The following is a 24,012-nucleotide window of genomic DNA, read 5'->3' on the forward strand; positions in this document are numbered from 1 at the left end:
GAGACCAAAAATGGCATTGATAATGACTTGAACAATGTATGTAATGAATACTGAAATGAAATAAAGATAGGATTTATAGAGCGCACTCATACCCGGAGGTGTCTAGGTGCTAATCTCAGAGAAGGTAAACTGCTGAATATAACAAGGACACACACAACACCAACTGTGGGATCAGTAATAGACGCATCAGCTACTCTGATAGTAGCTCCAGTGACGGTGCAAACATAGATCCTAACTTTTGTGTCAATAATGAAACCAATAATCACATTAATGATGACTCCAATAACAATGCAGACATTGACACCAACAATGAGAACTTAAATGTTGAAACAACAATCACACCAGTAATAATGCAGAAAATCATGCCAGTAAAAACACTGAAATCAACTTAAGGTTGGAGTAATGATGTCAATAATGATCTTAATGGTGTCTGTAAAGCCAACATTAATGGTGACAACAACCGCAATAACCATGCCAGATATGTTGTCAGTACTGAAGTCAAAATATAGACGTCAATAACTATACCAATAACAGGCTCAACAAATTAACTTTTTATGGCCAGTGACAAATGGAAGTCCAACATTTTTGATTTTGTTTATTTACAATGAGAACATTAACAAACTTGCTAAAAAATAGATCTTCTTTCCAGGAAATTAGAAAGGATACCTGTGAAAATCTGAGGGAGGAGTGGACCCCTCTGTGTGCGAAGGCATTTCATCAACAAGTCACCCCTCTGTCTTCATCTACTCCCAGAAGGTTGTTGCGTGTTGCACATATGCTGTAGAAGAGGTGGTCCACTCCCTTTGGACCGAATATTGCACCCAAATTTTAGTGTAGACGCAGAACATTCAAGCAGCACAATTATTTTGTCCGGTATTAAGCCCTGGAGAAACCGGATGCACTAGAATGAGAATTTGTGTGGGTGGGGGAGGAGAAGAGGGGAATCTCTGTAATGAGGTTCCAATTAAAGCCCTAATATCCAACGCACCTTATAGCGTCTTAGTTCCCCACACTGGGAAAGGAGGAGTGAAAACATAATGGTGTGCAGAGGTCTATGGTGAAACTGGTGAGTTAATGAGCGTGGACGTCCCGCTCCTATTCTGGTGTCTCCATAAACCACTGGCGAATTACACAGATTTATGCTGTCTTAATCGGCGGGTGTTTGTCTTCCACACTTGTTGCCATTCCATCTGGATGGCTCTGAATCACCTTTTTATCTAAGATGGGGCATTATTATACAAGAGGATCCCTTGAGTCAGACATAAGGATAGGGCCTGACTTTTCCAGATAAGAAGGTGTGGAGGGGTGAGCAGTGGCAATATAGTGTGTTGTCTCAGACCTGGCCTGGATCTACCTCAGTTTCCCTCACCCTGAGATTTCCATGTGGACCACCTGATAGTCAATGTCTCCCGCCAGTGTCCTTTCATGACTGGAGAATGTTGGATTCTTGCCCTCACTAGAGGTCTGGATTTTCTGTCCTATGACAAATTGGGGATTATCCTTCATCTAACTTCTCTTCTCTACTCCTGCAACAGTGCATTCACTATTGACCGAACTAACAGCTGGACGATCCTATGGTATTGTGGTGTGCAGAGAGATGGGTAAATTTGGTGGCATTCGTGGTCTTTATCAGATGTCACTATGTTTAGAGCTATCCCTTCTCTTCCACAGTGTCGAACAAAGAGGAGAACCCCCAAATTGCGGAATGGCTAAAAGCCGTGTATGTGCTCAACGGGAACCTCACCCTGGCCGAATCGGTCAAATCTCTACGCATCATGCTTGACCCGAAACTGGACATTCCCACACACATCAAAAACTCAGCTAAGAGCGCTTTTATTAAGCTAAAGCTACTGAACATAATAAAACCTTTCATTCAGCCCAGTGATCTCAAACAGGCCACCCAAACATTGGTGTTGTCAAGACTGGACTATGGGAACTCTGTCCTCTCAGGAATAGCAAAATCACATCTGGCTCCCCTCAAAACAACTCTCAATGCGGCAGCCAGAATGGTCACCGCAATCAAGAATTTCGATCATATTTCTCCTGCACTCAGAGAACTTAAGTAGTCCCAGTCGAAATGTGGGTTAGCTTCAGAACAGCCTGCCTTACACACAAAGCCTTGCACACCGGCAAACTCGAGTATTTGGCGGCCAAACTCAAAAAAGCCTGTCAGGCCAGGAACCTCAGAAGCTCAAACTCCCTCCTACTCATCCCGCTAAAAACTCGAAAACAAAAAACTGCGACACGATCCTTCGCCGGGAGCGCACCCAAAATCTGGAACTCTAATCCCCCCCACATCAGAACTATTCCCTCTTTTGTAAAATTCAAAAGCCAACTCTAAACCCCTAGACCGCTCCCTAGGGAACCGATAGGAGCAGTCGGAGCGAGATAGCAGACGCAACGCACTGCTTCGACCCCTGTCCCCACCACCAACCTGCACTGCTAATTGTTGTGATTCTCTGCAATTTACCTGTTGTAAAGCGCTCCGATACCCTCGGGTCAGGCAAGCGCTATATAAAACTTCTTAAATAAAGTTCTATCCTAAGCAGCCCCACCTTTCATATAATTTCATCAGGCAAAATGTGTCCTCTCTGCCCCCTGATGCATGTCATGATTAAGCAGCATTGAAAAGTAAATACAGTAGGCGTCTTGTCTGACCCATAAAATCCAAGATGTGATCTGTCGGCCTCCCGCTAATCCACCCGTGTTCTAAGATCACTTAAATACAATTCACTCTACAAAATAAAGCTCTTTTTTGCTGTTCTTCCCCAATCCCACCCTCAAGTAATGGCCAGGTTATAGTCTGCAGAAACATTGCCCAGGCTTTCCTTGGCTTGGTTTGGGCATTACTTGTCGGACAGGCGCCACTAGGAGCCAGGATTCGCAGTCAATGCCATTCTGCTCTCCATCGGTCATGTGTTGGGTTCTCGGCCAGTGTGGCCCGGACCTTCTTTTTCTCCTTGAAACGTCCTGAGTTTGACACCTTGAAAGCTTCCCTTTGGTGTTATTGTCCACATTTTTTTCCAGACTAGCGTTGAACTGGCTATCGGTACGAGCTTCTGGCCGCATAGCCACTGCAGTTTGTGCCGTCTCTGCTTGTCATTGCTTGAGTAGTCGGCTGGGATTTCGTATAGCACTTTGGGTGTGGACTTCTTCTTGCGCAGGAAGGTCCACTTCCACCAGCTGTAGGAGTTGTCGGCCATGACAATTTCAGACAAGCAAGGGTAGGGGGTAAAGGAGAAACGCCCAGCCGCTGTATGGAAGGAAAGAGAAAATATGTAAGCCTTTTGATGGTCACACTACCAAATAGATTAACTAAAGAAGCAGTTGAAAGCAGCGCAGAAACCTGGCTTCCAGAGACAGGCAACTCTACGACTGTTTTCCACACTGTTTGCTGGACATCACAACCCTACTTAGTCACTGATTAAACTCTGGCTTTCCACAATCTCTCTGCCTTCTGTGTGTGGTAGATTGTTTTAAAGTTTGATGTTTCTTATAAACTCCTACACCTCAGTGTTTTATTTATATATTACATTTTCAAACTAAACCTATTACTTTCCTTAAGTAAACCTCTCCTTTTACTGGAACTATATGCTCATTTGCCACCAAGGGTACCATTTATACCATACAAATGCAGTCCACCAATACCTCAATAGAGGGAGTGCAGCCTTCCTAGTAAATGTAGTGGTCAATACAGACTGCCTCTCTTGGGCAAACCATGTCCCTTCTCAGAAAAATTGAGACTCTGTGGATTTTGTAATCAAAGTCAAAGAAAACTTTATTCAATCACACAATGGAAGATCATAAAAGTAGACAAGATAAATAATTAAGATACACAGACAACAAAATGTATTCATGCACATGAATAAAGATAAATTAAGTATAATAAGAACATTCATCATAAAAAGTTACTTACAACTTGAATTAAGTTTAAAACAACATGGCTTTGCGAGTAAAAAGAACACTTTAAAAAAAAACTCCAACCCTTTTGCAGGTGGCAGAATCACCTAATTGCTGCTACAGCAGGGTCACCCTACCTTTGCGAAAATTGTTTTTACGTAAAGTGAATAATAAAAAAAGCCTGGCCAGAAGCAGATAAAATGTACAACAAAACATAAAATGTAAAAGGATTGTGTAATCATTTTTATGTGTTTTCAATGAACTTTCTTTTATAAAACACACAATATAAAAAATGAAACCTTGGAAGAAGGAAGGAAAATGCTATGTCAGCTTCAAATATCAATAAGAACTTCTTTGAATTATTTTTAAAACTAACTCAATTTACATGAATTCTCTACACCCAGTCTTTGTATATGAGAATGGATATGCCTCTGCCAAGTCATTAGTAATTCCATGAATGTGTTAAGTCATCTTTTGTTTTGCACTTGGGATTTGTTCTTACTTAAAAGGGGCTACAAGGTGCAATATTCATAGAGATAACATGTTTAGGAAAATGTTTATCTTCATGGTTTTCACATGTTAAAATTCTGTAACCTAGAGATTAAATGTGCAGACGCATTGCATAGATAGAGGGACATCTTCCCTCAGTAGTAACTAGTATACAAGTCGCCAAGCTGGCTCCGTGCTTTCAGTGCGCTCCTCCGACATCTTGTTTGACCTGCAGATCCCAAGTTTGAATCCTGACTGGATTCCTATTTTGCCAGCAGTAGCGCACATTTACAAAATTTCAAACTGTTGAAACTGTGGGAGTAAGCCGCCTACTTAAGCAATTTCTTATTAATGTGCTATGGCCACATGTACAAAGCCTTTTTGTGGTCGCAAATGGGCTGATTCGCAAAATCGGGCCATTGGCGAATGCAAAAGGCATTTTTGTATGTACCATGCCCAAAATGCGATTCGGTAACAGGGATTGTGATTCGGAATTTGGAAGGGGCATGTTTAGGGCGTCCCTTCCTAATACCGATTCACATTGATATGTACAAATAGTTTGCGACTAAATTGCGGTTGCAAAACATTTTTATTTTACCAGCGCGTCTGTTTTCCTTTAAGGAAAATGGGTTGGTTAAAAAAAAAAAAAACTTCATTTCAAAGCAGTCACAGACAGGGTCTGCTTACCCCAGCAGGCCACCATTCCTCTGATTTTTGCGATTCCCAATGGGTCGCAAACTGCAACCTACCTCATTAATATTCATGAGGTAGGTCTATTCGCGACCCACTGGGAATCGCAAATAGTGTTAAACACACCATAGCACATTAGTGATTGCGATTACCAAATAGTGATTCACAAAAATTCGCTATTTTGTAATCTCAAACACTAATGTTAGTACATATGGACCTAAATTACTAAATGCAGACAATTGAAACCACTTTCCTAGCACATCCATTTGGCTGAGGAAAACCATACAGTGTGCTTCCCAACACCTTTATAGGGAAAAACCAAATTGACATGTTTCGGTTACTATATTGAAAATCATGATATAAGTCAGTTTGTTGTAAGACAGACAGAGTACAAGTAAGCTTCAAGGTTTATGATAATCCCTTCGATGTGGCTTTGGCAACTCCATTGAAAAGGCTGCAGTGAAAACACGTGTTATATATAGCCTGATGTCACTTCCTTGTTGCTTAGGAGATTTCCCAGCTACTGAAAACAATCTAGAAAAAAATAAATGCATAATAGGTATTTATTTTGACATGGAGGCATTATCACCAATACACCTGTTTGCGATGACTGACTGTCGTTAAAGTTATTTGTTTCAATCCTTTAAATATATACTGAGCAACACTGCCTTTCATGGTCTCAAGAAGGCCACTTTCTTGACAACATACCAAATGAAACATGTCAGTTACTTTCTTTCAAATGTGTGTAGTACATCCTGTACTAGTTTTACGAGGGTGAAGGTGTTCTTCCATATCTATATCTATGAAGATAGTGTTTTTAATTGTATATTTTTAGTACAACTTATATTTATTTTTGAAAAGTAATGCACTTTCCTAGAGCAGAAATGTATTCTCTAATTTTGAATTAATAACTTAAAAGCACTTGTACATGAATGCATGCTTTTGTGTCCTTTCTTTACATCTAAATGTTTCTAAATACATTGTAAAATTCTTCTGCGATTGGAAAATGAAAATGAGGAGAGTTTTTTTCTAAAACTAGGTTTAGTCGATGTCAAGTTATCTAATGGTGTTCTTGGGTTAGGAATTTAAAGTCTTTTAAACGAAGAGTCAAGTTATAGTGCACATGAATACAACTAGTTAAGATGATGATTTTATTGTATATTGTTTACATAGATTTTATCTTTGTTTGTACTGGCCTTAGAGTACGCCGAACCTTTTGCCTTCTGCTCTGACCCTTTTCAACCCTCTCTTCTAGAGCAGCATTTTTTTATTTTTATTTACTTGAGTTTTAAATAACGCTGGCTAGACCCGGAGGTATCAGAGCGCTTTACATAAGGGAACAGCGAGTTAAAATTTGCAAAAACATTCACATTAATTACAGAGTGATTACACATTCAATACAGGAATTATTAGCAAACATGAAAAACAGGATCCAAAAGGCTAGGGAGGGTTGGGAAGGAGACAGCGGCGAGGAATGAGACAAGACATATGTCCGAAGTCCGGGTGGGTAGGTGACGGCCGTAGCGGTGTGCCAGAGCCAGTCTCCCCTATAGCTGTCGGAGCTGCTCCACCGGGAGTTGGTCATGCGGTTCGGACTCCCCCTGGATAGGAGTGAGGATCAGGAAGAGACCGAAGGTCCTAAGTCCAGTGACGGTCGAGTGAAGGTGGCAAGAGTGGCAGGATAGGCAAGGGTGTGTAGCTTGGCTGCCATCTTATGGTCCGGCAAGTCATTCTATTGATCACCATTACTCTGTAGCTGGGATTGTCTCTAGTTCGTATGTTTGAATACTCAGCTGAGCCAATTTTCCTAGTAGAACATCGGGATCCCCTTGTCTAATGGGACATCTTCCCTTTCCGGTAGGGCTACCTTGGAGGGCGCCTTTTTGGGGTCAGGCTCGTCGATTTTCGAATTAACAGTATTTGCTGAGTTTTATAGGGGATTCGTTTAGGCGCCAGCAGGACCTCTGAAACCACATTGGGGTCGCATGTGGCAGTTTACCTCTCCCCCACTCACCGCCTTTGAAGTGTGTCCGTTGCGTACCTCAGGGAGCAGCTGCAGGTCGCGCTCGTTTGCCCCTCCCTCTCCAGCCGCAACCGTACCTTGTACGCAGAGCAAGATAGTACAGGGCAGCGGAATCACCCCTGTGGAGTCAGCCGGCACAATCAAGGTGAGGACCGAGAAAGGGGGGTGTTGATGGCTTGTTGAAACGGAGGTCGGTGGTATCCCAGCACGCTTCCATCGGCATTAGGCGCTTGCTTAAAACTCCCCGGGCACCATCATGGCAGCATGTAGAGGCATACTCTCCTCTCTGGCTTGAGATGGTAAATGCTTCCCTAAAATAATGCATGTTTGAGGCATATGAGCTGCAGATCACACACTAGCATAGTAGATCGCCATCTGGTGTTGGGCTCGGATGCTTGCACCTTGTTGTCTTGGAAGAAGTCTTTGTAGTCACGAGATAGGTGACTCCTCCCTTGGACGATAGTGCACATGGGCATCAACTCCATCCTTAGATTGTTTTTTTCCACCATTGGGTTTGGATGAGACTTTTCCGCTCCGGGTCGAAATCTCAATTTCAAACTTTTTCGAAGCGCAAAACGTCCAAAAATCATCGGATTCACTTTCATCTTAGACCCGACTTCATCAGCTCCATTCCGGTCGTCGACGCGGGCCGCTGGGCCTATCCACGCCGTAAGGCCTACGGCTCATGGAAAGGACGCCATTTAAGAAATGCCACCAGTGTGGAGCAAAGTTCCCGCACAGTGACCATCACAAGGTCTGCAATCTGTGCCTATCACCTGAACACGACGAGTCCAGCTGTCCAGCCTGCGCAACCTTTCGATCAAAGAAGACTATTCGGGATCGAAGGGCTCGACGAAACATCATGGCGCAGAGACCAGCTCCGGAACCAGAGGACATCTTTGATGAAGGCCCCGATGTCCCGGAAGAAGATTCCGAAGCTCTCGAAATCGTGTCAGAGGCAGAAGACTCAGACGACCCCATCACTCCTGGGCAACGAGTGAGTACTACTGCCCCTACCCCAACCCCTCCAAAACCGAAGGCAGTGGTCAAGACTTCGCCTGTTGGCCCCAGTCGAGACCGAAAACATCCTTCTAACCCACCTCCTCTGCCTAAATCACCCTTACCTCTAACTTCTCCACCACATACACCACCTCCAGATGATGATGATGATGACCTGGGGGGGGGGGGAATGATCCGAATGACCCGTTCACGGATCCAGATACCTCACCACAAGATGATTGGGCATACCCTATCCCAACAGATCTACCAGACCTCCCAGACCCACAGCCATATCCCTCAAAACCATCTCCCCCAGATGATCACCTTGGGTTTGGACAATTATTAAATAGGGCTGCAGTTTATCATGGTGTCACAATGCACTCAGACGCACCAGAGGAAGACTTCCTATTAGATACATTTGAACAATCCCAAAAGTCAGTGCAAATATTACCAATGATCAAAGGAGTCATTAAGTATGACCCTGAAGTATTTAAAGATCCCGTACGTGCCAGGATCCTTAACCCTAGAATAGATAAGAAATATAGGCCTGCCCCTGAAGATCCTACTTACATCAAAGGACAGTTGCCTTTGGATTCTCTCGTCGTTTCCAATGCTAGAAAGCGCACCAACTCCCAGACCTCCGGGGATGCACCACCCCCTGATAAACAATCCAAATTGCTGGAAGCTTCTGGCAAAAGGGTAGCGGCACATACAGCCAATCACTGGCGCATTGCCAACACACAAGCACTGCTGGCACGATATGACAGGGCACATTATGACCAGCTGGAAAACCTATTGCAGCATCTGCCTGACCAGTATAAAACCCAGGCAAATGACCTTATGCAAGAGGGTAAGCTAATTTCAAATGCGTCAATTAAATGTGCACTTGACGCAGCAGACACTGCCTCTAGATCAATCAATACCAGTGTGCTCCTGAGACGACATGCTGGCTACGCATTTCAGGCTTTAAGCAGGAGGTCCAGACTACCATACTCAGTCAGCTTGTGGAAATGTGGATTTTCCTGATCAGTTATGTCCCCTATCTTGGACCCCAACGGTTCTATATGCATGTTACAAGTACATGTATGTTCCCTCCAGTTCCAGTTTCTAAGACGCAAACATATGTGTGTCTACCGTCGACATGTTCTCTGTCAGATCCGCCATCGATGGGCTGGATATTCGATTCCTAAGTATGAAAGGCCACCGACTTTATATGGCTAAGTTACTCCATTTTTACAGTTCAGGCAAGTAGGCCCGATTCTGTCCTCAAAGCCTTTCCCTGCTCTCTGTCTCTGACAGCTTCAGCTTGAGCTCGCATCTGTATCCATGAACTTTGTCCTACTCCCTGTGCAGCTAACGGTGCCTGCCTCGGCCAGTTTTCGCCTGCCTGCCAAGAGGCTGTATTTCACCTTCGAATTATCTATTTTGCTCTTCAGCCGATGCATTCCTGTCTAGTGATTTAGGTAAACATTTCCTTTAGCTCACAAGCAAAGGACTCAGCCTTTCTGTCCTCCTGCAAGTGATTCATAGCCCTGTTGCCATGGAAAGTTTTCTGCCCCTCGCATCTCATATAGACACTTAGACGCTTGTACATGCACACACAGTTAGTATAGAATAGATTCTGTCCGAGAGTCCTTCCTTGTGGATAACATAGTTCTCTAAACATAGGATGTTAGATATGATTTGGGATTAGGTTGACTTGACCCCCCAGACTTCTCGTCTCCACATGTAGAGCTAAATGTCAAGTCCCTTCACCCCCTAGTTGCACGTCACTCACACGTCATGCTGCTGCGCGCGCATCTATGCCAAGTATTATCTTATAGATCCACCTATGTCTGATAATCCTAACCAATCATGTTTCTTTTATTCCTTATTACGCCTAGTTTCGATTACGTACCTGTTTTGTCACTTTTCTTATCAAATGTTACGCCTTCTACATTCGTTTCATTGTAATGTACTTATTATAAAAATGCATGTCTGTCAATAAAGTATTGTACTTCACTTCCTGAACCCTCGTGGTGACGGAACCTGAAGGCCGCGACTCGAGTCGGCCATTTTTTGATGGAATAAAGCCCATTTAGAAAACCTCTTATACCACGGATTCTGCCTCTTGTTATTTTGAGCTATTTTACTTTATTTTAAGATTCCGTATGAAATTCAGTCCGGTAAAGAAGATTTTATTTACCACATAATGGCGCCCGAACAGGGACACTTTCTCATCTCACGCGCCGGCGGTGCGTTGCAGGCCCGGTCTCCTGCCACAGCTGGACGGACCATAAACGCGTACCAGCAGGATTTCCTGTAAGCTCCCTCCGGTCAAGCGGGGGCGACTGAGGCTGCGATCAACCCAGACGAGGCGGTGAGAAGTGCGAAGTATCCCGACCAGAGCCTAGCTGAGAGAGCAAGATCCGAGGTATACAGAGGCCCACCAGGTTTCTCGTAATCCCGATGTCCAGAGGGTCCGCTGTCCGCAGTCATCGAGTCCTGTCCATTCTCTGAGGCCTTCCGTTTCAAGGAGCTACTCGGTGAGTACCATCGCCGGGGAGGCGTGTTGACGCGCACATAGGTTGTGCCGGTCAAGACGGATTTGGGTACACAAATCCGGTCTGCACTGTTTAGCAGTGTATATGTACTGTTTAGCAGTATATCAAGTATTCCGAAGTATGCAGTTATTGTCAAGAATTCAGCGTGGTGATTAGTTAGGCAGACTGTCATCATTGTCGGTCATTGTTAAAATATTTAATGTTCAATATTTAAAGTGTTTAAATGTCTTGCATATTGTGGTATGAATGATTGTTCATTGTTCACTGTTCATTATTGTGTTTTTCGTATTAAGTAAATTCAAGAGTAAGTATCAGATCAGTTGTCAATATGCCGCTTTTCTCGAAGTTAAGACAGATTACTACCAGAAAAGGGGTGCTTGAAGAAGCGGTTCCTATTCCTCCTAGGGACACTCCAGGGCATTTCATGTACCATAAGCATGGCTTAGATGCCATATTGTTTCTTGATCTATGGGTAGATTATACCAAGGGATTGCCGGAAAGTCAAAGGTGGCCCGTAGCGGGAACCTGGGATGCAGAGTGCATCATGAAAGTGGAGGAAGAGTTATGGAAAAGAAAGGTCAGACAGTCACAGAAAGACGCTGTTGAGTTATGGCGTAAAGAATCTCATAGACGAACAGAAAAAGCACGTAGACAAGAAGAGAGGAGTAAAGAAAGTTCAAATAAAGCTCAAGAAAATCTATTAATTGAGGAAGGTATCCGAGTGAAATCAGAACAAGTAAATAGACAAAGAAATGCTCTTATGAATGGTATGTATCCCCTTCTAGCCGAAGGACTACCTAAGGCTGCTCCAGAGATGCCAAAAGACTTGCCACCCCCATTATTTCCAATTAAGGTACATCCAAAAGGGCATCCCAGAACCGCAGAAGATGTTTTTCTTTCCTCATATCTAGACGACGCAGCTCCCGAGTATGCTAACGCCGCACCACATAGACCGTCTGGTGTAGGGGTTCAACGTCATGATCAGGTATCTGTCCCCGTGCAACAGCAAGTCCCGACACAAGCTTCGGCAAGCACATCTGTTTCCGCATCTGTCTCCGCAGTCGACTCTACAGAGGTATCGACACCCATAGTTGCTGTGTCACGTTCAACGAACCCATTCACACCCGACGCCCCAGGTGGGGCCACGGGAGGTGCTAGCAGTACCTTTACACCACCCAGAATAAATAAACTTGTCTTTCAAGAGTCAGCACATTCACGTACACCTAAATTCATAAGTGAACGTACGCTTAAAGAACTCCTTGTAAATTGTAGATATGACCCGGTGGTTGGTAAAGAGGATGAAATGGTCCTGGCATCATTACGTATCAGGCGAGCCGCAGAGTATTTAGCGAGGCTACCAGGGATGATTACGCATCTAGATAACATATATCATTTTTGTTCAAACAGGACGAGATCCAGGATGTATTAACAGAGCTATAGAATTCCAGAAAGTAGAGATACAGGGGGAACTGTTACGTTTCCTCATAAACTGTGTGATCAGAAATCAAGACCGCCCGGGGGTAGACCCGAATGCAATGCTTATTCTTACAAAATGGAGTCAGAATATATCAGAAGGGAGACACGATAAGCAAAATTGTATAATAGCCATGTGCCGAAAAATCCGTAAAGAAATAGAGCGTATTCATGAAGAGAGATTGGGAACAGACGAGTTTGAGCAAGATGAAGTGTCCGAATCAGGGAATTCCGCAAGACAGTCAGAGACCATAGCCTATGTAGGCAGAGGAAGATCCTGTGAAAACACTAGATGTTTTTCTGATCCCATACACTCTGTATGTCCAAATAATAGCAGAACGTATCCGACGCCTGTAATAAATCTGAAGTCTCCTGAACATTCGTTTCAAGCCGCAGATAAACTACTACGAGAACGAAGGGGTTACCACCTCCTCGATTCCATGGATGAGCAAGAATTAGCCAGATCAGCCGTTCACTGGATTGACAGTCCTGAAAAATACGGTGATGAGACCGTAGCACACACGTTTTTTTAATCTCAGTACAGATGAACAACGTTTAGCTGGAATCTATATGATTCAGCAGCTCCTCATATTATATAAGAGCCAACATGCTGACCCTGGTCCTTTACCTGATATATTAACGGAACTACTCACAAACAGATGGAGAGGTTCTAGTAACAAGCTAATTAAAGAGATATTAGTGTCACGTAAGCAGTATGTCCTTTTTGTAAGTCCGGATACTCTCTCGCTGCCCCGCAGGGAAAGAGCGCCGTACTATATGGATAGACAAAATCCCTTACGAGAAGTGCACCCAATAAAAGGCGAAGACAATGAGTTTCACCGTGTATTTGTTTACACACCCATATCAAAAATGGAATTATTAGAAATGAAGAAAGTAGTACCTAGTCATGATAAAGACCCAGCGGGTTTCCACCGAGAAATTAAAGACATGTTACTAATGGGAGAGTACACCTTTCCTGATATTATGACGATATTAAAGGTGCTTTTGCCTGCTGGCATTTATGAAAAATTGAAAGAAAAAGAGTGGGAAGTGGGAGACCAAAAGATAGACTGGACAGCATTAGCAGAGGAAGAAAGGGGCCGAACTGCAGGTTCAGGGCTCGGGGATAAAGTTAAACTGTTACCAGGTTTACTAGTACAGGTACTGCCACGTTTATTAACTACAAAAAAGGAAGATTGGGGTGCAATCACAGCCTGCAAACAAAAGCAAGATGAAGACACAAGCGATTATTATGCTCGATTTGAAAAATGTTTTGGTATAAATAGTGGTATAAAAGCAAGTAGTGACTCATATCCACATTTATTTGTGACAAAATTAGTGGAAAATGCATTGCCTCCAGTAAAGAATAGAATATTGAAATTCGAGAGTACCTGGCAAAGTAACACTCCGTCGCAAATGCTACAAATGTTACAGTATCATCACAATAGAATTAGGGATGAACAAGAACACGAGCATAGACGCATGAAGGATACAAAAATGAAAATGCTAGTTTCTCAGACAGTACCAGCAGATGGTCACAAAAAGGGTGTGACACATTCTGGTGATTCTGCAGTTCCTGTAAAAGGAACCTGCAATTACTGTAAACAACTAGGCCATTATGTACACGATTGTCCAGTCCTGAAACGTAATATAGCTACAGGTATTGCAAAGGAGAGACCACGATTAGTTAGACAAGATCAGAATGAACAAGGAGCTATGCAGCATGGACAGTCCATGCCAGTTCAGCAACAGTCCATGCCAGCCTCACAGCAACCCATACAGTTTGTGCCAGCTGCACCACCGTTGCCTGCTACTGCCACACAAACCACAACACGACAAATGTATCAGACTGCACAGTATGAATATCCTGAGTATCAGCGTTACGCATGAACAAGCCTAGAGAGGGAAGTTGACTTACCGCTTATCGAGATTCCTGTTGATCAAGAAGGACCTTATGTACATAGTGAATTATTAGGTCAAGATAGAAAATTCTTACTCGATACAGGGGCAAGTCGAACAACTATAAAACGTAGTGAAGTTCCAGGGGCACCCCTCTCAGGCTCTCAAAATGTTTCCCTTGGTTTTTCAGGAAAACCTATTGTTAATGAAGTATCACAGCCTCTACCACTTACGATAGGACCTTTGACACGAACTACAGATTTATTGCTTACTAAATCATGCCCAGAAAATCTGTTAGGAATTAAAACTCTGAAAGCACTAGGAGCCATAATATGTTGTTCTCCGGAAGGAGTAAGGTTGTTTTTACGTGATTTTAAAGGTCACTATGTGTCTAGAGACATGGATCCCCGACTACAGACTTTACCAGTACATCTATGGGCACAAGGCCCTACGGATGTTGGCTGCATGAACATTACACCCTATCGAGTCACACTGAAAGCAGGAGTGGTACTACCACGAATGCGACAATACAAGTTACCGCATGATGCTGTAGTGGCTTTGCTGAAAATCATTGATGAGCTGATTGTCCAGGGAGTAGTTGTAGAAACAGACTCCAATGTATGTAATTCACCGATAATTCCGATTCTTAAACGAACTGATCCTACTGCCCCACCAGTGTACCGATTGGTTATTGATCTGCGTGAACTAAACAAGTGCATTGTACCACAATTCCCTGTGGTCCCTGATATATCATCATTGTTGACAGCAATTGATTCCGAAGCAACATTCTTTACTGTAATCGATCTCAAGAATGCCTTTTTCAGCGTCCCAATAGATCCGGAAAGCCAATACTTGTTCGGATTCAGTTTAAATGGGCGCAGCTTTAAATTCTCACGCGCTCCCCAAGGATTCACAGAAAGCCCCAGCATTTACAGCCAAGCACTGAAACGAGAACTTGACAGTATCCACATGCCAGTCAATACTGCACTGCTTCAATATGTCGATGATCTGCTGATCACAGCGAGAAGCGAGCCAGAATGTGAAAAAGCTTCTCTGACAGTTTTACATTTTCTAGCCGACAAGGGGCACAAGGTGTCTCCTTCTAAGCTGCAATTCTGTGTCCAGCGAGTTATTTATCTTGGTCACTCGCTGTCCAAGGAGGGAAGGCAGCTTACACCAGATCGCATCCAGTTAATTGCTAACATGTCAATACCCCAGACACAAAAGGAGGTGCGGGCTTTCATAGGCCTCACTTCATATTGTAGGCAGTGGATCCCTCAGTACGCATTTCTAGCAAAACCACTCATTCAGTTAACCACACAGGAGGCAGCCACATCGACTGTTCTCCCTTGGACTCAGGAACATACACAAGCTTTTGAAAGCTTAAAGAAAGCTTTATGTCAAGCACCGGTTTTAGCAACACCATGTTATAGCAAACATTTTACACTCTTTGTTACAGAACGCGAAGGTACTGCCTTGTCAGTACTCACTCAGGATCAAGCAGGATCACGCAAGCCATGTGCTTATTTTTCCAGTACATTAGATCCCGTAGCTCAGGCTTTGCCTGCATGCCTGAAATCAGTGGCAGCGACAGCTTTAGCAATCAGACAAAGCGATGCCATAGTGTTAGGACATCCATTGACAGTACAAGTACCACATGCAGTAGAGGTTCTTGTGAACCGAACACAAACACAACACTTGACCATAGCAAGACTTACCGGTTATGAACTGACATTGTTTCAACCACACATAGAGATCCGACGGTGTAATACATTGAATCCTGCTACACTATTACCTGTAATTGGAACAGACCCACTAGCTCATGATTGTGTTGAAATCATTGAAATAAAGACGAAACCTAGACAAGATTTGACAGACGTTCCATTGTTAGATCCAGACCTGACGTTGTATGTAGACGGATCGTGCATGAGAACAAGTACAGGAGATTTAGTGGCCGCGTATGCAGTCACAACAGACACTAAAGTTATTGAGACAAATTGTATAGATACTTTGTCAGCCCAAGCAGCAGAACTTATCGCTCTAACACAAGCCTGTATTCAAGCCACAAATAAGAAAGTTAATGTATACACTGACTCACGTTATGCATTCGGAGTTGTACACGACTTCGGCGTGCTGTGGCGAGAGAGAGGTTATTTAACTTCCCATGGTGCCCACATTCAGCACGGACCCCTCATTCATGCTTTATTAGACGCAATACATCTACCCACTGCTATATCGATTATGAAATGTAAAGCACACACGAAGGTTACTGATACCATTTCTCAAGGCAATGATTTAGCTGACAGAACAGCTAAACAGACTGCTCAGAATCGCACATTAGACATGACAAAGCCAATAGTTCAGACACCAACACAGTGTATGACAATTAAGGATCCCGCACTTGACGTAATTGACATACAGACACATGCCACAGCAGAAGAAATAAAGAAGTGGACTGAACTAGGAGGGATCCAGACAGATCAAGGATGGATGACGAAGGAGAAATCTGTATGGTTTCTCCCTGATTCCATGGTTCAAGCCATTATAGCTACAGTTCACAGTCCAGCACATTTAGGAGAGAAGGCTATGCTAGACAGCATTCAGCACATTTGGTTCAACAAACATTTACGAGCAGCAGCTAAACAAAAAGTTCGTACCTGTATGATATGTTGTCAGTTTAATCCAGGAAAGAGTGTTCCCGTAGAGCAGGGTGGATTTCAGCCTCCTGACCATCCTTTTGAAGTCCTCCAGATGGATTATATTCAGATGGAACGTTGTCGAGGATTCAAATATGTTCTCGTAGTTGTCTGCGCTCTCTCCCGTTGGACAGAGGCGTATCCCGTATCAGATTACACTGCCCCGACTACTGCCAAGCAGCTAGTTCGAGAATTCTTCCCACGGTACGGTTTACCACGTGTTGTATATTCAGATAACGGTCAGCCTTTCTCATCCGAATTAATGAAACATGTCTCACTTTTGTTGGGATATCAGTGGAAATTCCACTGTGTCCGACACCCCGAGGCAGCAGGTCTCGTGGAACGACATAATCAACTTTTAAAAATCAGACTGTCTAAAATATGTCAGGAAAAAGGTGTGGACTGGATAGTAGCTTTACCAGTTGCGCTATTTTACATGAGGATGGTAGCACACTCTCGAACAGGGCTATCCCCTTATGAGGTGATCTTTGGTAGACCACCGAATATGTGGGGGACGCCTATACCCCGTAAAATAACTGATGTTGACTGTAATATGCTGACAGATTACCTGGCTTCCTTGATGTCTGCACTACAATCTTGTCGTTCACAGGTAGTCGCAGCTTTTCCCGACAACACCGAGGTGAAACCTCATGATGTAATTCCCGGCGATTATGTTCTCGTCAGGAATTTTGATCGGAAAACCCAACTGGAGCCAAGGTGGAGGCTTCCTAAGTTGGTCCTGCTGACGACCAGAACAGCTGTGAAGATCGAAGGGAGAAAAGGCTGGGTGCATTCCAGCCATATCAAGAAATTTCATGGACTTCCTCCTGACACAAACAGTACTCCCCGTGTGTCTTCCCCCATTGACTCAAAGCTACCTTTGGCTGAGGCCAGTAGCACCGAACTCTATAAGCAGAAACTCAGGTCCAGATCCAAACTGTCGGACGATTTGATTGTTTAAGTCCTCTCCAAGGTGAAGCGGTTGAATCTGTCCCGACATGTATCCCTTAGGTCTGAATGATGTAGAGTCCAGAATCATAATGAAACGACATGCTTATTGTAAATTACTGCGTAGCCACTGTATTGTGACTTTATTAATTTTGTTTTTCTTGAGTTTTTTAATAGTTACTGCAAGCATATTGTTGCATATGTATTATCCTGTTTCTAAACGTGTTTTCAATATAACTGATGAACATTCTTTTAGTGAATTACCCCCACATGAGTTGTCCTATAGACTTGCGCTGCGCAACAACACCTTCATTAGTATGTTACATCATTCCCATCAGACTAGTAATGCCACCAATTGTTGGGTGTGTGGCCGACTCCCTCCCTATCAGAATAACAAAGGAGTTCTGCCTTTCTTTCCACATCCGTTCACACATAATGGCTCCTGTGGAGCATGGTTTAGTTTATTAAATTCCATAGACCCAGACACAGCAGTTTATCAACAACATTGGATATGGGGAAATCTGAATCTAGTTTTATTCAAAGTCTGTCACCCCAATAAGGAGGGTCACCCCAGTAGAACAGGAACTGATTTAGAAAATGAAGTGTATAAATTAGGTAATTTTACGCCTAATCTTATGATTTTGAATGTCAAATCCGAAGTTGAACTAATTCTGCCCACTATGTCAGTATTTCCAGTTAAGGGTGAATTATGTGTAAGAAAAGTTGGTTCCATACACATGGGCCATAGCCAATGCGTTACTACAGTAGAATATAGTGATCAAGGTAAATCTTCATTTAGAGCTTCTCGCCATTCATACTTTATATGTGGTCAGACTGCATATATGCGTCTGCCTCTAGATTGGGATGGTACCTGTTACATAGCATTCCTTCTGCCACCTGTTTTTCTAGCTCCCCCTGATTATTATCGAAATGTTCATTTAGTACACAATAGAGAGCGTAGAGATCTCCCAGTTGTCGATTATACTGAGACGGCATGGGACAAGTATGTAGATTTCAATAAAGGTATCTTTCCCTATATAGGTACCATATCAAATAGTAAGCTGATACGCAGACTCACCAAGACTCTTGAAGCTGTAGTAAACGAGACTATAGCCGCCCTAGGCAATCTGACAGAAGAACAATCAGTGATGAGAATTGTTGTTCTCCAGAATCGTCTTGTCCTTGACGTCATCCTGGCCGATAGGGGCGGAGCTTGCAGGGTCATCGGATCCAGCTGCTGCATATTCATACCAGAAAATTCGCCATCTGTATATAAAGCTATAACACGCCTTCATAAGATTGTAAGCCAGATACACGAGAATCCAGGCACTTGGACGTGGTCCGGGTGGTTTTGGAGTGTGATATCAGCCTGGGGATGGAGAGTTCTATCCTTCCTAGGTATTGGCCTTCTTATGCTCTTCAGTTGTTGTTTATGCCTGCAATGTGGACCAGCGATTTGTGGTCTGTGTGCCACATCATGCATTCCATATCACAGTTCTCGTTCAAAATACCGGAAGAAGAAGGAAGAAGAAATGATGCTCCATGAGCAAATCGATGGAATGATGAAGATTGATATCTCTTGAAGGGCAAGTAGGGGACAAGGAGGGAATGTGGAAATGTGGATTTTCCTGATCAGTTATGTCCCCTATCTTGGACCCCAACGGTTCTATATGCATGTTACAAGTACATGTATGTTCCCTCCAGTTCCAGTTTCTAAGACGCAAACATATGTGTGTCTACCGTCGACATGTTCTCTGTCAGATCCGCCATCGATGGGCTGGATATTCGATTCCTAAGTATGAAAGGCCACCGACTTTATATGGCTAAGTTACTCCATTTTTACAGTTCAGGCAAGTAGGCCCGATTCTGTCCTCAAAGCCTTTCCCTGCTCTCTGTCTCTGACAGCTTCAGCTTGAGCTCGCATCTGTATCCATGAACTTTGTCCTACTCCCTGTGCAGCTAACGGTGCCTGCCTCGGCCAGTTTTCGCCTGCCTGCCAAGAGGCTGTATTTCACCTTCGAATTATCTATTTTGCTCTTCAGCCGATGCATTCCTGTCTAGTGATTTAGGTAAACATTTCCTTTAGCTCACAAGCAAAGGACTCAGCCTTTCTGTCCTCCTGCAAGTGATTCATAGCCCTGTTGCCATGGAAAGTTTTCTGCCCCTCGCATCTCATATAGACACTTAGACGCTTGTACATGCACACACAGTTAGTATAGAATAGATTCTGTCCGAGAGTCCTTCCTTGTGGATAACATAGTTCTCTAAACATAGGATGTTAGATATGATTTGGGATTAGGTTGACTTGACCCCCCAGACTTCTCGTCTCCACATGTAGAGCTAAATGTCAAGTCCCTTCACCCCCTAGTTGCACGTCACTCACACGTCATGCTGCTGCGCGCGCATCTATGCCAAGTATTATCTTATAGATCCACCTATGTCTGATAATCCTAACCAATCATGTTTCTTTTATTCCTTATTACGCCTAGTTTCGATTACGTACCTGTTTTGTCACTTTTCTTATCAAATGTTACGCCTTCTACATTCGTTTCATTGTAATGTACTTATTATAAAAATGCATGTCTGTCAATAAAGTATTGTACTTCACTTCCTGAACCCTCGTGGTGACGGAACCTGAAGGCCGCGACTCGAGTCGGCCATTTTTTGATGGAATAAAGCCCATTTAGAAAACCTCTTATACCACGGATTCTGCCTCTTGTTATTTTGAGCTATTTTACTTTATTTTAAGATTCCGTATGAAATTCAGTCCGGTAAAGAAGATTTTATTTACCACAAGCTGTTCAACCAAGAACAGCTTTTTGGCCTGGCTGTGGACACTGCACTTGAAAAAATGAAAAAGGACGCTGACACTGCTAAGTCCAAGGGAGATTTACAGTCTCCACAAACGCGTGGCTCCTTTCATCGCTCCTTCTATAGAGGAGCCTCCAAAAACATGGGCGCAGACACCTCATCTTCATTTAAAGCCACTACACAAACATCTCCCAGTAGAGGATATTTTAGAGGCAGATGCAGAGGAAACAACAATAAAGGAAGAGGTCGAGGTAATAACAACACTCGCACCTCCCCCGCCACAAAACATTGACGTTCCTCTGCTCCCCCCAGACCATTCCACTCCGGTCGGGGGCAGATTAACACAGTGTCAAGAATTCCTGTCATACAAGGGAAACACGCCCTTATGTAAACAGGAGAGCTGTTACATAACTCAAGGAAAACACGCCCTTATGTAAACAGGAGAGCTGTTACATAACTCAAGGGAAACACGCCCTTATGTAAACAGGAGAGCTGTTACATAACTCAAGGAAACACGCCCTTATGTAAACAGGAGAGCTGTTACATAACTCAAGGAAAACACGCCCTATAAAGGGAGGAACCGGGAGGTACAACGCTGTCGGATATTGTGTTCACACCGACGTACCTGCTTCGTGAAGAGCAGTGTTCCGGAGTGGTGCTCCAGTAAGGCAAGAACGGAGGTAGGTCGAGTCGTTACTCCCTGGGCCGTGTCTTGCCCCATCGTCACCTGTGAAGGACCCGGAAGCTCTACCGGTCAACCATTGAGCTTCGCTTTTTGACTCGGCTGAGTCCAAGCGCAGTGGCGCTTTTGCTGGTTGGAGTCGTAACTCCCAGCCCGACCAGAGACACAGGGACTGCCAGCTGTAACGCACACCAGGAGGTGTTTGCCGCGTTACAGACTCGGAAGTCCACAGGATCGATCGAGCGGCTGCTCTCGCTTCAGTCTTCTTGCTTGTGATTGGGGTATCGGTGACGCATCACCAGGAGGTGACTCCGCGTCCCGGTGCAGTCTGAGGAAGAGGTTGAGCGGCTGCTCCCTTCAGGTAGAGACCCCGGCTGGGTGTTTCCCTGACTCCTTGATTCTCCCCAACACTCTTCGTGCCCCTCACAGCCTACCGATTGGCATTGTCGGCCATTTCATTTCTGCCCTCTGTTGGCATACGCCGGGACCGGCGTATATGCAGAGGACGGTTAGGACCATCCGTGCTGTGGGCTGGTAACGTACTTAGCCTGGAGGATTCCAGTGACTATAACTTTTGTTTATTCTTTGTATTATATTTGCCTTCATTAAAACAACTAACCCTTCACTAGTGGTTGCGTCCTCATTGTCGTGTCTGTTAAACGATCCTGAGACGTTCAGGGCGTTACAAAATATCCGACCTTAATAACACTAACTGTCTCCCGGTCGATAACAGACATGGCAACACTTGATGATGTGCTGGCTGCTTTAGCGGCCATGCAAGTTGAAGTGGCTGCCTCTAGGCAAGAAACAGCCGATGTAAAAGCCAGACTGGATGCTATCCAATTGGACCCGCTCACGCCCAGCACCTCCCTCACGAATCAGACCCCTGTGGTAGTAGTGGAAATGCCGGTAGCCATCCCCTTGGCGACACCAGAGAGGTACAGTGGGGATCCTAACACAGTGCAGGTATTCCTCACACAAGTGGCGCTACATTTATCGTGCAAACCAAAGGCGTTCCCCACGAGTCAGGCTCGTGTGGCTTTCCTTATATCCTATTTGGCTGGAAACGCGGCACAATGGGCCGTACCTCTGGTGAGCAGGGACGACCCCCTCTTATGTGATTGGGGTGCTTTTCGCGAGGAATTCCTGAAGGTATTCGACAGAAGGGCTGACTCGTACACGGCGGACCGTGAAATGCTTGAGTTGAGACAGGGATCCAACGACCTGGTGCAGTATCTCAACGCGTTCCGAAGGCTGGTTGCGGAAACCAAGTGGCCTGTTGCTAAACAGACGGCGCTCTTCCATCAAGGGCTGTGCGATGAGCTCAAGGACGCCGTGGCTCATATTGACCCTCAACCCAAGACATGTGAGGGCCTTATCAACCTGGTATTACGGCTGGAACATAGGCTAAGTGAAAGAAAGGGGGATCATGGGAGAAAAGGAAAATCCCTTCCATCCTATGTGACGGTGGGAAGTCCTGAAACTTCCACCGCATCCAAGGGAGAACCCATGGACATCGGCGCATTACGAGCGAGCCTCACAGCCACGGAGAAAGAGTCACGCCGTAAACAAGGATTGTGCCTATATTGTGGCAAAAAAGGCCACTACGTACGTGAATGCCCTGCCAAACCGAAGACGTCACGTTATCGGGCCAACCGGTCGGTAACAGCCGTGGTGGACATACCGGCGGAAAACTAGAGCACTCCAAGACCAGAGAAGGGGCATCTCGGAGTCACTCATCCATCCCTTCACTTTCCAACTCGGTCACTAAGGGACAACGACACCTGTTTATCACGGTGCACGTGGGAGTGCATGACCAGTGGATACCCGTTGTGGCCATGGTGGATTCAGGGGCCACTGGCATGTTTATGGACCACAACGAGGCATGCAGGCTAGGGCTAGTGCTTCTTCCCAAAGCTGTACCCGAAGACGTCTATGCTGTAGACGGAAGGCGATTGGTGACGGGGCCCATCGGGCAGCACACGGGGGTCCTTCCGATGAGATATGGGTGGAACCATTTGGAACAAATCGATTTTAACATCATCCGAGCGCCCCAATATGGCGTCATATTGGGATTGCCGTGGCTACAGAAACACAACCCCTTTGTGGATTGGCCAACACATCGCATCGAAATGACGTCACCGTATTGCATCCTGCATTGTGGAATAAGAACGGAATCCCTTGACGCAGATGAGAGCGGGAGTCAGACGGTGGCTACAGCGGCAGAAAAAGATGTGGCTCTCCCCCAGACGTATCACAGTTTTGAGGATGTATTTGATGAGGTGAAGGCGGAAGTGCTACCACCACATAGACAGTTTGACTGCCAGATCGACCTGGTGCCAGGGGCCAGCGTTCCCAGCGGCAGGCTGTATGCCCTGACGGAGCCTGAAAACGTGCATCTCCGGGGGTACCTGGATAAACTCCTCAAGCTAGGATTCATCCGCCCGTCCAAGTCTCCGGCCGCCTCGCCACTCTTCTTCATCCCGAAGGCTAATGGGGAGCTGAGAGCCTGTGTGGACTTTAGGGCATTGAATGCGAAAATATTGAAAACGGGTTCCTTTGATCCAGGTCCTCCTCCTCTATTTGCATTGAAACGCACCCAAAACCTGAGAGACATCCTAGTACATACCCGGCCTAGAAAGAACACCAAACCATCAGGGACCCTATGGGCCCTACCCCCAGTCGTAGGACACTTTCCATGCGGCTCGTGTACCGCCTGTTCTCAAACTAAACCCATTAAAGAGCTGGACCTGGGACTACCCACACCATGGCAGCTCAAACGTCACACTAACTGTAACTCTAAAAATTGTATTTATCTACTCACCTGCCCTTGCGGACTCCGATATATAGGCATGACAA

The 24,012-nt window shown here is 44.8% G+C and overlaps 1 protein-coding gene across 1 annotated transcript in view; it reads right to left on the reverse strand.

The window, feature by feature from the left end:
- Positions 1-538: 538 nt before the first annotated feature.
- PRR15L (proline rich 15 like) overlaps positions 539-24,012 on the reverse strand; it is a 55,357-nt gene continuing 31,883 nt past the window's right edge. The window contains 3 exon segments of the mRNA XM_085609441.1: positions 539-2,991; positions 2,994-3,095; positions 3,098-3,253. Of these exon segments, the coding sequence (XP_085465567.1) occupies positions 2,888-2,991; positions 2,994-3,095; positions 3,098-3,203 (312 nt within the window). The 5' untranslated portion in view covers positions 3,204-3,253 and the 3' untranslated portion in view covers positions 539-2,887.

The sequence above is a fragment of the Triturus cristatus genome, chromosome 6, assembly GCF_964204655.1.
Source record: "Triturus cristatus chromosome 6, aTriCri1.1, whole genome shotgun sequence".
NCBI classification, from domain to species: domain Eukaryota; kingdom Metazoa; phylum Chordata; class Amphibia; order Caudata; family Salamandridae; genus Triturus; species Triturus cristatus.